General features: G+C 38.7%; 1 protein-coding gene across 1 annotated transcript in view; it reads right to left on the bottom strand.

Annotated features, from left to right (window-relative positions):
• anapc1 (anaphase promoting complex subunit 1) overlaps nucleotides 1-13,778 on the bottom strand; it is a 40,836-nt gene that overhangs the window by 15,658 nt on the left and 11,400 nt on the right. The window contains exons 21-36 of the mRNA XM_020601876.1: nucleotides 12,960-13,051; nucleotides 12,694-12,842; nucleotides 10,334-10,412; nucleotides 9,632-9,668; nucleotides 9,211-9,284; nucleotides 8,306-8,484; nucleotides 7,665-7,751; nucleotides 7,387-7,526; nucleotides 6,891-7,009; nucleotides 6,261-6,391; nucleotides 5,735-5,875; nucleotides 4,003-4,155; nucleotides 3,317-3,398; nucleotides 2,940-3,031; nucleotides 1,926-2,060; nucleotides 1,527-1,609 (exon numbers count right to left, since the gene is read on the bottom strand). Of these exons, the coding sequence (XP_020457532.1) occupies nucleotides 1,527-1,609; nucleotides 1,926-2,060; nucleotides 2,940-3,031; nucleotides 3,317-3,398; nucleotides 4,003-4,155; nucleotides 5,735-5,875; nucleotides 6,261-6,391; nucleotides 6,891-7,009; nucleotides 7,387-7,526; nucleotides 7,665-7,751; nucleotides 8,306-8,484; nucleotides 9,211-9,284; nucleotides 9,632-9,668; nucleotides 10,334-10,412; nucleotides 12,694-12,842; nucleotides 12,960-13,051 (1,773 nt within the window). The remainder of the gene's footprint in view (nucleotides 1-1,526; nucleotides 1,610-1,925; nucleotides 2,061-2,939; nucleotides 3,032-3,316; nucleotides 3,399-4,002; nucleotides 4,156-5,734; nucleotides 5,876-6,260; nucleotides 6,392-6,890; nucleotides 7,010-7,386; nucleotides 7,527-7,664; nucleotides 7,752-8,305; nucleotides 8,485-9,210; nucleotides 9,285-9,631; nucleotides 9,669-10,333; nucleotides 10,413-12,693; nucleotides 12,843-12,959; nucleotides 13,052-13,778) is intronic.

Raw genomic sequence — 13,778 nt, 5'->3', positions numbered from 1 at the left:
GATTTAGTGGGATATAAGACTGCAGTGTTTATGTATAAAGCCAGGAGCAATTTATTACCTGGTGGAATTCAAAAACTATTTAATGAAAGGGAAGGGGGATACAATTTAAGGGGTCAGTTAAATTTAAAAATTCATGCTATACGTACAACCAAAAAAAGATTTTGTATTTCCATAAGTGGGGTAAAACTATGGAATAATTTAAGTGTGGACATAAAAAATAGTAATAGAATTGATGAGTTTAAACATAAATATAAAGGTATGTGTCAATCAAGATATATGCAAGAACAGGCTTAATGATTAATCAGATGGAACATTGTGGGTGTGGGGTAAGAATGTTAGCACTCTGTAATAATTCTTTAGTACATTACTTGTGTGGCGTAGAAGATAATTATCTATGAATGTAATTATGTAGAATGTTAACACTCTGTAATAATTCTGTAGTATATTACTTGTGTGGTGTAGAGGATAATTATTTATGTAGAGATATTGCTTAGGATTTAAATGTTGTAAGATGATGTCATGGGGTAGGACTAGATAAGTCTGACTTCTTCCTACTCCATTCAAGCATGTACTAGGTATAAGCAAATTGATATTGGATTATTATTGTTGGTTATGTGTGAAATTACATCTGTTGACATATCAACTGTTTTACATGCTTGAATGAATAAATCAAATCAATTGTTGCCTTGCATTAGCACATAATTATACCAGTGAAACTTCCTCACCAGTACACATTGTGTACACACTGATCAGACCAGGGGTTAGCAATTAGGCTCAACGGTGGCTGTTAATCTCTCCAGCATTGTTCATGGGTTTGTTTTAAGGGCACTGCAAAGATGCAGCCCTATTTGTTGTCAGTATTTTTTAGAGTATTTTATTTCTTTAAAATATAAAAGAGACTCATAAAACTATTTGTCTAAGGATTTTATCTGTGGGCATTTTTCTCATTAGTTAGTGAGGGCTAACAGAGCAACAGCAGCTCATGTTACATATACACCCAGATGTCTGCTTTGTGTTGCATTACCAGACTCGGAATCTAATTCACAGGTTATCCACACTAAATAAACAGTGACTTCCTTCATATATAGTTGAATAGAGGTACTGCTGACACTGCAGTCAGCCAAATCCTTTAGTTGGAGGGAAATGTGTGGCATGCAGGCGCTTTTTGACCACTACTATAGCTTGTTCAAACCTTGCACAGGAGAAATACAAGAAAATAAATCAGTTACAATCACACATATGACATATATACATGCCAACTGTAAGTGAAAAGGGATACAAATATGAGAAGAGAGTTACTGAAGATGACACTTATAGTTGTTGCTATTATTTAGTATTATTTGTTAGAGCAAGGGAATCATTTGAACAGTGTCTTGCAAGTGATTTATAAAAGTGCGCTACTGCACAAAGGTAGCTGGTAGCAACCAGGGATCAGCATATAGAGATGACACAGATATTTTAAATCTATTTTTTAGTTCTATGAATAAAAAGATAGGTGGGTCTAACAATTGTTTGCCTTTTCTCACCTGTTGTTAGTCTTGAGGTAGATCATGGCGAGGGCCAGGGTGGCCCCTGGACATGTCACATCCACATTGATTGTGTCACCTTCCTGGAATGACCAATGACAATGTTTGAGGAAAGCTCAGCTGTTAGTTAGCTAGCTAACCATAGTACGCTACTTATTGTTATGTACTTTATTTTATCATTAGTGAAACTTTGTTCCAGGTGGCAACAAAATTCCTAAAGTACCACAAACAAATCTTAGATATGTATGAAACACAAGTACTGATGTACATAATGATGTATCAGTCAGGCTATACAAAGTGGACTTCACATACAGTATATAAACATTATGACTGTTGACAGTGTTATCAGGCTCTTATTACATTTGAGAGAAAAAAAAAGAGAGAGTTTTGTCAATCTACCTTGATTTGGTAGCTGGGGGACTTGTGTCTCTCCCGGTTGGCCCCGGCCTGAGCTCTGCGATGACCCCCCACCATGTACTGATACAACTGCTCAGGGACATTCAGGTCTGTCATTCCAATCAGGTTACTGCCATGCTACAGAGAGCGAGATGGAAGAGAGGAGAGGCAAGGGAAGGAGAGAGGGTGATGGAGAAGAATGGAGACATAAGGGAGCATGGCAAGAGACAAAATGATTAGACAAGAGTGGGACGATGAATAAGAGGAAAGAATAAGGTGAGGAAATGACAAAGAGATGGCGGTACCAGTGAACAAAGGTGTTTTGAGATCAGAGGTGAGGCGAGATGGGAGAGAGATAGAAAAAGTAACATTTTATGTGGAGAGAGAAACAGGATATAATAAAGAATAATGTTACACCAGTGACACAGAAAGAAACAAAGAAAGCTAGAGGGGCCAAAGTACAGAGGTCACTGTCAACTTCTGCTAGAACTTATGTGCTTCCTCTTTCTCAGTGAACGTGAACACAAAGTTTCACTAAGTGTACAACAACTGACAAAACCTTCACAGATGAGGTTAGCAGGTGACTTTATGTTGTCACCCATCTGACGTTTCCCCCATTTAGATTTCATATTCATCAGAAATCCAACCTCAAATGACAACTACTGGTCATTCTAGCAGAAACAGGTGCTGAACCAGTCTTTGTCTTGGTGAGCATACCAGCCAAATGAAAATAATCAAGCCAATGGTTAAAATAAAACTACAATGACATTTAAAGGCAGAAAATGTGTGTCTACTAAAATATCAAAGAAGATCTAACTGCCACAATATATAATCATAATATAAAAAACAATATTTATAGTTCAGGTTAGTGTCTTTCTGTGGCCGGGAGTTTCTCAAAGACCACTCAATTTATTCGGATATGAACTCCATCCACCTGGAACTTTCAGCAGGTCAAAACAACACCATTTCTCAGCAAATATTTGTTTGACCAGCAGAGTGTTTTTGTGTGTCACTTACCCCCAGACAGACCATACCCAGGGCTAGTCCAGCAGCGAGTGAATAGGACTCTCTGTCTGTACAGTACTCCATCTCCGGACCAGGGGGTCGACCTGAAAGACGCACAAAGACAAAGAGAATTTCATTATCTATCCATAAGAATAAAAGAACATTGTTGAACAGAGGGTCAGCCACTTCTGCCTGAAATAAAGTACCATCATATGTGAGACAATTAGGATTCAGGAACAAATCAATTGATTGCAGGTCTATTTATGCTGATGCACATGACACAAAGTTTGAGTACTCCTGTTTTAAACATGTAGTTAATCTAGGTTTTGTTTGAAAATGTCTCATTGTGTCTTTGTGTTACTTGTCTGTCTTTGCCTGCCTGCACACACCTATCTCAGAGAGCAAGACTTCAGCATTGTGTCTGTGTCCTGTTCCCTGGTACACCAGCCCAATGCCAATCACAGCAGCAACCTGCAGAACAGACAAAGAGAAAATGTTATGCTTATTGCTTAATGTGTTCTTGTTGATATTTGTGACACTTTGCAGATCTTAATAATTATAACCTGTACACAGAGATATTTGAGTAAGTACTGATTAATCACTTACTGTAGTTCCTAACTTCGATGACATACTGATTCATTTATTACCAACCTTTATTTAACTAGGTTATTTCCACTGACATAAGAAATCTATTTTCAAAGGAGACCTCTCCAGAATGGTGGCATTACAAGTTTCACACAGGACAAGCAATACAAGCACACAAATAAAACAATACTAAAAACCAGGTGATGGTGGAAGAAGGCTCAAACAAACTAAAAATAAAGAGTAACAAAGGAACTCAGTATTAAAGAAGCTAAAATGAGCTAAAATTAGTCCATCAGCATTACAGAGTTTACAACAGCCTTGAATCCAGTTTGAGATGCAAAGTTCTTTAATTTATTTTGCCTCTGCAAACAAGTCCAAAAGGCTGGAGTAGACAACATGGGAGTTCTCTTTCTCATCTTTGTCCGTACACTAGGGCTAGGCAGCAGATACAGTAGTATCTTGTGAGCCACATATGCACGCTCGCTCTCACCTGAACATTGTGTGGTACATCCAGCTCAGTAGAAGTGGGTGGAAGCAGGGCAGGGATGTGTATACTGAGGAGACGGGTTATTGACATGTCCATGGTGCCCAGTTTGGCTGAAGACACACCCAGCAGGAGCCCAATACTGGTCATCTCATGGCCCTGACAGAGCGACAGGAACAGAGAGCTGGTAAATTTCACAATACCAGTGGATTGTGAAGTCAAAGAGATGACCAAATACTTATAATTTCTTATCACAATTAGCACACATTTTGAAAGCTGAGATGGGAGGAACTATTTTCTTAAGAAAAGTCTTTTCTTCAAAAAATGGCCCATTTTAGTCATGAAGACAACAGTGTGTGTGGGTCCATGTGTAAAATTCATATGAACCAACAGTCACTGAGTAAAGTTTAAACCTGACAATGCATAAAGAAATAGTCAAACATATAAAAGACCAAACAACATCATCAAAATTTTGGGGAAAAACATCCCAGTGTAATTGCTGGGTTAATTTCATTTCTCTAGGGAGTTAAACCAAAAATTGATTTTAAAAGACTGATTCAATTTAACCTCTTCTTTTTATCTGGCTGTAAGAAACCAGTACACACACTGGGATAGAAGAGACACAGACACACACCTCCACGTTCTCTCTAAAACCACAACCTTACCCAGTTCTCATAAACTGATCCACAGTATGTTGTCGTAATTTTTTTTTTTTTTACACAACGAGAATAGAAACTGAGTGAAAACCACCAGCTACAAACAGGCCTCATTGTCAGACTGTTCATCACATCCATGACTTTTATGGATTTGGAAGGCTGTCAGTTACAGTCTGCACAGCTGTCTCTCATTGTTCTGTGCAGCTCTGCATTGTTTACTGCTGTTTAACTTGGACTAAAATTTGAATAGTATTTTCTGTATATTCATTTTTACAGCAGAATTAGATGATTCTGGCTGGACTGTATAATTACTTTAAATCATATCATTTCAAATAAACATTTGAGGGATACAGAACTAGCATTTAACTAACAAAATAATATGGCTAACTCCAGAGTCTAGTCTTACACAGCAAAGCTCTGAGCCAACAGCTTCTAAACGTGTTTATGTCAGGAAGACCACTTCTTAATTCAAACACTTTAGGAAGTTCATTTTCTCCTAATATCAGATACGTTAATACCTAGATAAGAACATTCTTATGTCACATTTATGAAGAAATGCTCCCTCATCTACATGAACCGCTGCTTCAAAGTGCATTTTGAAGGATTTGGTGTAAGGATTGCTGTTTTAGTTTAACCGCATCTTTACACTGACTTTTTAATTGAGCAAAAGTAAGTTTTGGTTTGCAGCATCCTGTTATTTTTCTCACCTGAAAGTGGGAAAGGCTCATCTCATTTCTAAGTTCTCGGAGGCCAGAGTTTCGCTTTGACTGGTTGACTGGCTCTGATGTGAGTTTACGTCTCTCATTTACAGTCATCCAGAAAAAATTGTGTATGCGTGTGTGTGCGCATGTTAATGAGTAGCTGGGAGGTAACTTTGTGTAAACTATATTTAAGTTAATTTTTGTTTTCCTTTCTTGTAATTTTTGTGCCACAGTAAGAAAACAGTGATTTGGAACACCGCCTACTGTAAACTGAGCATTAAGGTATGCCTGTGTATGCTTGTAGGGTTCTAAATAAAACGTATATGCTTGTCTTGTCTGTATTGTCTGGAACATATGCGCCTTTGTGTGCATTGTGTGTACCTTGGTGAGGTAGTCATGTATGTTGAGCGTGGCCAGTTTGGTGAGGTGTCCGTTGAGGCCCAGGGCCATAAGGAAGCCTGCATACTCATTGGCCAGCTCAGGGCTCTTTGGTTTGTTGTAGGCAATCCAGGCTGAGTCCACCTTAATAAACAAAATGAAAGCCACATTTAATTGTAGAATGTAGCTTTGTTTACTGCAGAAGAAAAACAAAGTATACAATTTACTCTTGAACAACTGGGACCAGAGGTTCTATGAGCTTGTGGAAGCATGAATATGCTCAATGTGTATTTCATGTCCATAAGCTAATTACAATTTTGAACATTCCAGCATAATGTTGATGTTTAAGGAACTGTCACCAAAACTTTAAGGGTGTCTCCCTTGAGTACTGCAACTATCCACAGCAAATGTTATTTAGAATTTAGCAGGGTAGACTGCAGATTCAAGTGAACAATCAACCAAAGTAGCAGAGTAAAAAATGGCATGCTCCTTTGCAGGTACAAAACAACAGAGGGAGTTTCTGACCGACCTGTGAAGCAGGAGCTATTTTAAGTCCAGCAGCTACTCCGTTGTGGAAGCTGGGCCAGCTGGTCATGTTGGGAGGAACATCAATGTTCCCACTGTTCAGATCCACCATAGCATTCCTAGGCGGTGCACGGCCTGCCGTAAAAAAGTTGAAATGTACAGAAAAATACAGAACAAGTTCTCAACATAAAAAAATAAATAAATAAAATCAAAGTTTCTTCTGATATAAGAAACACAACTATACACAATATAAACAACATAAATGTAGAATGCTTGGGTGAATACTGAGGTGTTCCACAGGGTGTCTTGTTTATTAATGATTTTGTATATTTCTGTATATGCAGGCATCAGAGCCATTACTTTGTAGACTTTACCTCATTATTCATGTTATTTTGAATATATTCATATCATTTGCTGATGAGCAAGCCCAAAGAAGCTGCAATGTGAAACGCATTGCTCGCAATGAAACTGCATGTTCTTCAAAACATTTCATATATTTAATGATGCTGGCCACTGCATAGTCACAGGTGAGGATGTGCATGTTGAGAATGAGGATGTGCATGTTGAGAATGTGAATACAAGTGATGATAGTGTGCAAGATTGTTGCCTTTCATTCTGAGCATTAGCACATTACCTGTCAGGTTCAGTTTGGGCACATGTAAAGGTTCAGTCGGTACAGGGTGGTAAGAGAAGAGAGTAAAGAGGCCTCGGCCAACAGGGAGAGCCATGGTTCTCTGACACAACTGCAGGAGTCTGGATAAGATAATCAGAATTAGAAAGAGCAGGGGATGAAAACAACAACAACAACAAAAAAACAGTACAGACTGTCAAAAAAAACTGCATGGAATTTATATAAACCCTTCATTACAGCAAGCATCCACTGATTTGTCAATGTTAAACCATTAAACAAAGAGAAGAGTGAGTTTGAAACAAACAACAGATACACACAATGTAAAAAAAAGCTAAATTAAAAATATTTGAGAGAGACAGATATTTAAAATAGTACCAAAAAAAAAATGTTTCAAATAAACAATTGAGAAGAGCAGCACCAGAAAATATAGTGTCCCATGAAACTGCAGTGCTGCTGTCTGAGCATTTGTGCCCCAGGACCATACAAACAATATACTCACTTGTTCTCTTTCTCTTCAATGTACTCATGGTCAGAAACCTCCGGTAGCTGGATAACACTGACTCGGACCGGCCTGGAACTCTGGAGGAGCCTCCTGACCTCCTGCACCCTCAGATCCTGATTCCATATCAGTCCTGTCACCTGGAGAAGGGAGACATGAGGTAAATATCAAATTCCACTCTCAGGGACTCCAGTTGAGGTATCCTTGAGATACAGCACCTAGCTTTCTAGTAGTGACAAACCAATAGTCCATGAAACTGTGTTTAATGAGTCCGTTACCTCTTGAATTATGTCCGACATCCCATCTTCCTCCTCATCTGCTTCTGTGGTTGCAGGAGGTTCCAAGGACAGACCTGAACCTACAGACTAGACACAAACACAAATGATACACATATTCACATACAGCCACTATGATATTTTCTAACAGTTTACACTGTTGGCATAATCCAATTTAAAGCCCTGCACCAACACAATAAAGTTTGGTCAGTCTTCACTGACTGGTGTTTTGTTTCAACAACCTCACTGGTTTTAAGATTTATTCCAAAGCTCAATGTCCATTTATTTAAGGTGAGAAAAAAGCAGTCTCACAAAAAAGATTCATATTTTATTATTAAAAATATTCCGTTTTATTTTTAAAAAGGACACCCTCTTTCTACAAACTTATAAGGCACCCTTGCAGGTATTGCCCAATTAGTTATCAAGTAAATAAAGGCAATTTCTATATATCACTTCATGAAAAAAATGGAAGTAACTGAAAAATCTGAGATGAATTTGGCTGGCATTGAAGTCCAACAACCCATTACAAATATTGCAGTGATTGGTCGAATGTGGATTCGTTGTTTGTGCCGACATATTTTGGGGTTGGACTGAAACCCTTTACTAGGGCTGAGAAAGCGCTGAGCTTTAAAACTCATACTCACAGCTGTGTTCTTGGCCAGGGTCATCTTGTGGGCTTGTCTGGTCAGATCCTGTCGCCCAATCAGCAGACAGACCTCCTCTGACCAATCTGAACACGGCTGCTCCCGGCAGCGGTGGATTGCCTCTCTGATGGGCAGAGCTACACCGAAGGGGACTGACTCCAAGTCCTTCAGGGTGAAACCTAAACCAGTGAAATGAGTGATTGTTTTAACCAGGTTACAGTGTCCTAATTTAGAGGCTGCCTCCTGTGAGCTTAAAAACAAATGCATCAAAACAGCTACACGGTGATGTACTGTTTCAAAAGCTCCTCCAAATGCAGCATTTTTTGATAACTGCAGTGCTTAAGCCATTAACACCACTGTTTGATGTTGCACATTTTACACACATGATCAAATCACTGTTATATACCGTAAAATCATTTATAGATTTTATTGTTCTTAGTTTATGATAAACAAGTATCCAGATGTAAACAAAATCTTTGTTAGATCTTTATTTAGATGCCATTATATGTAACTACATAGTAAAAAAATCACCAAAAAGAACTGTACACTATCCAAAAAACGTTAGAGAACCTAGAAAATCTTCTTCTCTTTGTTATCCAATTATCACATAATTATAATTATGTATAATAGTTAAATTTATGCAATGAGCAGGTAAAAAGGATTGAAACAGGATTGTCTAGCCTCTCTGAAATGTGTTTTTTTAGACAGTGTGCAGTTCTTTTTTTGGTGATTTTTTTTTACTAACACTTCAAACATGTCTGGCCGTATGAGCATGAGTTCACAAGCTGTGGATTCAGACAGGTGTGAATGTATAAATTTGTATTAATCCAAACCAGTGTGGTGCTGAAAAAGAGGATATGACTGGAGCACACTTTCCACTGCTGAAAAAGACTTGTTTGTCTTACCTTCTGAGGTGAGCCAGACCACCAGCTGCTCAGCCAGACTCTCACGGGAAACCATGACCTTCACACTGCTTTGTCTAGAATAAATACGTATGAATATTAGTAAGATAAATGATTTGATCTAATCTAAGCAAAAGGGGAAAATAGAATAAATATGGAATATAATAGGAAGAACATTAGTGTTTGTTAAATACCTGTTTAATTCTATTGCGAATAGCTCTCAGTGGCTTAACAATACTGATGTTAGAGTTATTACAGTAAAGCTCTTTTTTAAATGTCCAATCAGAACAAAAAACTTGATGCTATTTTTAGCCATTTTACTATGATTTTCAAAAAACACAATTTTAACACAAATCCCTTTAGCTGCAGAAATAATAAAATGAAATCATAAAGCTTTTCCTCTCACTGCTGTAAGCTGAATTACCTTCTGTACTGTACTTCACTGGCACAGGACTTGTGGCCTGAGAAAGACAAGGATGAGAAAGGCAGGTACAGAGGAAAGATGTCAACAGGTTCATTCATTTGTTCCCATACTTTGAGAGATTTTAAATGATGTTGTTCACAACTTCTGAATAAAACTGAGTAACTCTCAATGGTGTTCCAATATTTTCAAACTGATTTACTGCTAAAAAAAAATGTCACTAAAAAGAATGGGCCCTAAAATTAAGGGGTTAAACACAGCAGCTGACATTTTGTTACTGGTGAGTGAAGGGCTGCGTTTTTGTGGAATGTTATCTGTTGTTTGGTTTGTTTTGACACCAACATGCTAACTTGAAGTCTGGATGCCCTCACACCACCCACAAAGTCAGTGTTCAATTCTGTGTGTGTGAAAAAGGGACTGATCAAATACCTGCACGGAGCGTGTATAAGGGCTTTTGTTAAAGCCAAAACAAATAGCAGAAATCAGATGATGCACAATCCTGCGTCACTCACCTTTCTTTCTGTGTTACTTGGCCCTGAAGCAGGGAACTATGGGACTATCCAGTAATAAGGGCTGGCTGTCAATATGTCTTCAGATGTGCACACACAGTCAAACGGTTCAACACATAGCCCCAGGATGCAATTCAGGGAAAGCAAATGATCTTTAGCCACAAAATGCACACACACACACACTACACAGACAGACCTGCAGAGAACTTGACCAGATACTTTGAGCCATCTGTTGAAGTAGCATTTTCATCTCCAATGATGTAGAGAGCATAACTCTGAGAAAGAAACAGAAACAAAGACAGGGGGGAGCAGCAAGGAGTTATTATTTACAGCAAATAAGATCTAAATCAATATTTTCATTGAATGATCTTTTCATTTTCTAAACAAATATGAAAAGTATATTTCACCATAGTTGCAGCTCTTGTGTGAACAACAATGATTTAATGTGATCAACACTCTTGCCTCAATGATTAGATGCAAGTTGAACACTTATCACACAGAGCCTGGCAGACAGAGAGGAGCTTAAGACACTGGCTGAGAACAAACTATTTAACTCAGGAGGCATTTAGAATTAGACATTTCTGTCTTAAAAGCATTATGCTTACTAATGCAGATCATGACTGACACCACATCGGTTACAATACGAACCAATATAGCACAAGAAGAAATGGTATGCGAGTCAAAACAAAGACTACAACCTGGAATAACCAAAGCATGTATATACAGTACATGTTCACATACATGCATGCAGAGAAATAAGTAAAGAGACTCTCTGAGGGCCTGTCTGTTTGTATTCCTGTTGCCTATCTGTCTAGTACTCTGCCTTCAAGAACACAGTGTGGCCGATATGAGGCACCAAAATTTTGGCTCAGTTTACTGCAGCCACAAATAGCCAACTGCAGACTGTAGTGTCAGCTGGGTCAGACCTGAGGCGGGAGCAACCTACGCCACCTACAGGCAAAAAAAGAAACACGAACAGATATTTCAAACTGCAACCAGAGCTGCTCATGTACTTCATCTACACAGACTAAATTGTCTCTGGTACTCAAACTTTTAAGGTAATAATTTTAGGTGCTATTGGCATAACATTTAGCACGTCAGCCAATTTCATAAAGATATTACCGACTGGTTTGACATGTTAGCCCGTCTTAGATTAATTTAAAGCACGTTTCATAAAGATAAAGACTGAATAATTTTAATCCTAAAAAGCTGGCCACCCTTTTCCCAAGCTAACTCTGTGTGGGAATATCCAGCGGTGAGGACATGATGGGGCATTTTCATGTGCAAAGAAACTATTCTGAGCCCAACGATGTTAGCGGAAGTACCAAGCCCTCCCTACATATCTGAACTGTGCTGAGATTTTATGATAGTGGGAGTTTTTTGTACTGTTAGCCTGTTCACAGGACTTTGCAAGTAAAAGGTATTGTTCAATTCTTGCGTTTTCTGCAGGAATAAAGAGAGCTGAATGGTGTGATGAAGCTGCTCAATCAGACACACTTAATTTGAAACTGCTTGTATGTGGTTCCGACTCACACCTTTTTGCAACATCGCTTGTTAACTATTTTTAGAAAAACTGACAGTATGCCAACATGAGGGACACAAACTGGGGAAAGGTCATCTTCACCTCTGTCACCCTCTAGAGAATCAAACAGCAGCCGGAAATGAGACTTATTTTCAAGGGCCCTTTCTTCCTTGATACATGAAGGTTAAATTCATCAGCACATTCACATTAACAAAGCTCCATCCACACCATAATGTAATTGTTATTTGTGTCAGAAAAACAATCAAAGATGTGGCGCAAAAAAGATTATCTAACTGTCTCTTAATCAAATCTTAATCTTAATCGTCACACACACAAACCTGAAAGCCTGGGTGCAGGTGGAGCTCAAATTTATAAAGACAGAAAGAACCTTGTCAAAGTACAAAACACAGCTCGAAATGTTGTACAATTTTTGACAAATTAAATCTGCTCATACAAAAGTCAAGTTGCACTACTGTGAAAATTTTACTTTTCAGTTGTAGCTCCAATACGTCACTCCTTCTGATATGTGTGACATTTTTTACAATACATAAATTACATGAGGCCCCTGTTTAGGGACGTTTCTGTGATTTTGATGAAGTGGAATGTAAGTTGAATTTCCTGTAGTACTGTAGAAATTACAGTGATTTATGATGGTAAATATTCTGTGAAGTAACTCAAAAAAACCCCCAAAATATTCTAGTGTGCATTTAACCAAATGTAAGTTTGCTGATTTTGCCCCCAAAGCCTGGAAAAGAAGTCAAGAGTAAATATTTTTGTCAGATGTATGAATTTGATGAACTTGGTTTTGGTCACATGATGCACATCACACATTTAACCTCTAGAGTCCTGAGCTTTGGAAACCCAAGCTGTGCGGTCCTCATATGAGGACGCAGGGACTCTAGAGGTTATAGAGTGCTCAAAGTGAAAAATACAACTAACACTTAAATGTCAGGACTATACACTACAAAACCAACAGCAGCAAAGTGACGACAATATAGGCACTTTATCTTATAAAGGAGGAGGTTCAGTCGTACCAGAACCAGCAGCCTGGTCCTCTGACAGATGCCGAGCAGGTAAGGGAAAGGTGGGATCTCCTCCCCTCTCAGACAGCTACTGAGCCAGCTGAAAACACAGGGAGGTTCCGCCTTCAGGAAGGAGGGACACTGCAACTGACCAATCAGAGCTGAGGAGGGACATGCGAGGCAGAGGGAGAAAACGACGGGTGAGAGAACAGAAGTACAAAAAAGAGGAGAGTAAAGAACACACAAGGTGGGGTGGAAGTGGAAACAAAGAAACTTACCCTGGTCTATGAGGCAGCTCTCAGCGAAGCTACTAATTAATGAAGGGTAGTCTCTCCAGTACAGATCCACATATTCATCCAACTGGAGGTCCCTGCACAAAACAAAACAATTAACATATAACTATTCCTGCATAGCAATGATTTCATGCACATGAACCCATCACACTTTGCATATTTAAGATACCCACAGCATAAGTGCATTGCGGGTTTTCTTTTTTTCTTTTTCTACTCACAAAGGCAACAAATATTCTGACCAGTTAAGAGTTTAAGTCTATTTTCTATCACACCTTTCCTGGTGTACATCCCTGCACAGCTTTACACTAAATTGCTGCAAGACAACCGCAAACCAAATCTAAAAATGGCTCCAGACTCTCAGGGCCTATGTGACATTTAACTTGGTTTGTAGAAGTAATTAAACATACAGCAAGAGTATCAGCCATGACTTATTACCATGCTGCTTAACAACAGATAATCAATAGCCTTTAATCCCAGTACCACAGCCCAACTCCCACATACTCTTCTGTTCTGTATTCTGTTATGCAGTGCGTGGTCTAGTCTGAGTTGATTCCCATAGAAATAAGGACATTTCAGCCGTTCTTCACATTCTGAAAGAGCTGTTGGATGGTTAAGACTTGTTTTTTAGTGTTAGTTATATTTAGGTCAGTGTAACGGGTGGGGTCTGGCATCTAGTTATGATGGTTAAGGCAGGGTAAGTGGCTAGGGCATGCATTATGTTTGTGAGCATGCTTACAGAGATAGCTATACAAATGTGTGTGTGAATTACACACCGATCAATAGATAATGCACATACAATTGTCT

The sequence above is a fragment of the Monopterus albus genome, unplaced genomic scaffold (assembly GCF_001952655.1).
Source record: "Monopterus albus unplaced genomic scaffold, M_albus_1.0 scaffold52.1, whole genome shotgun sequence".
NCBI lineage: Eukaryota > Metazoa > Chordata > Actinopteri > Synbranchiformes > Synbranchidae > Monopterus > Monopterus albus.
Note: the sequence above shows the minus strand (reverse complement) of the source record. Positions and strands in the feature narration are given on the sequence as shown.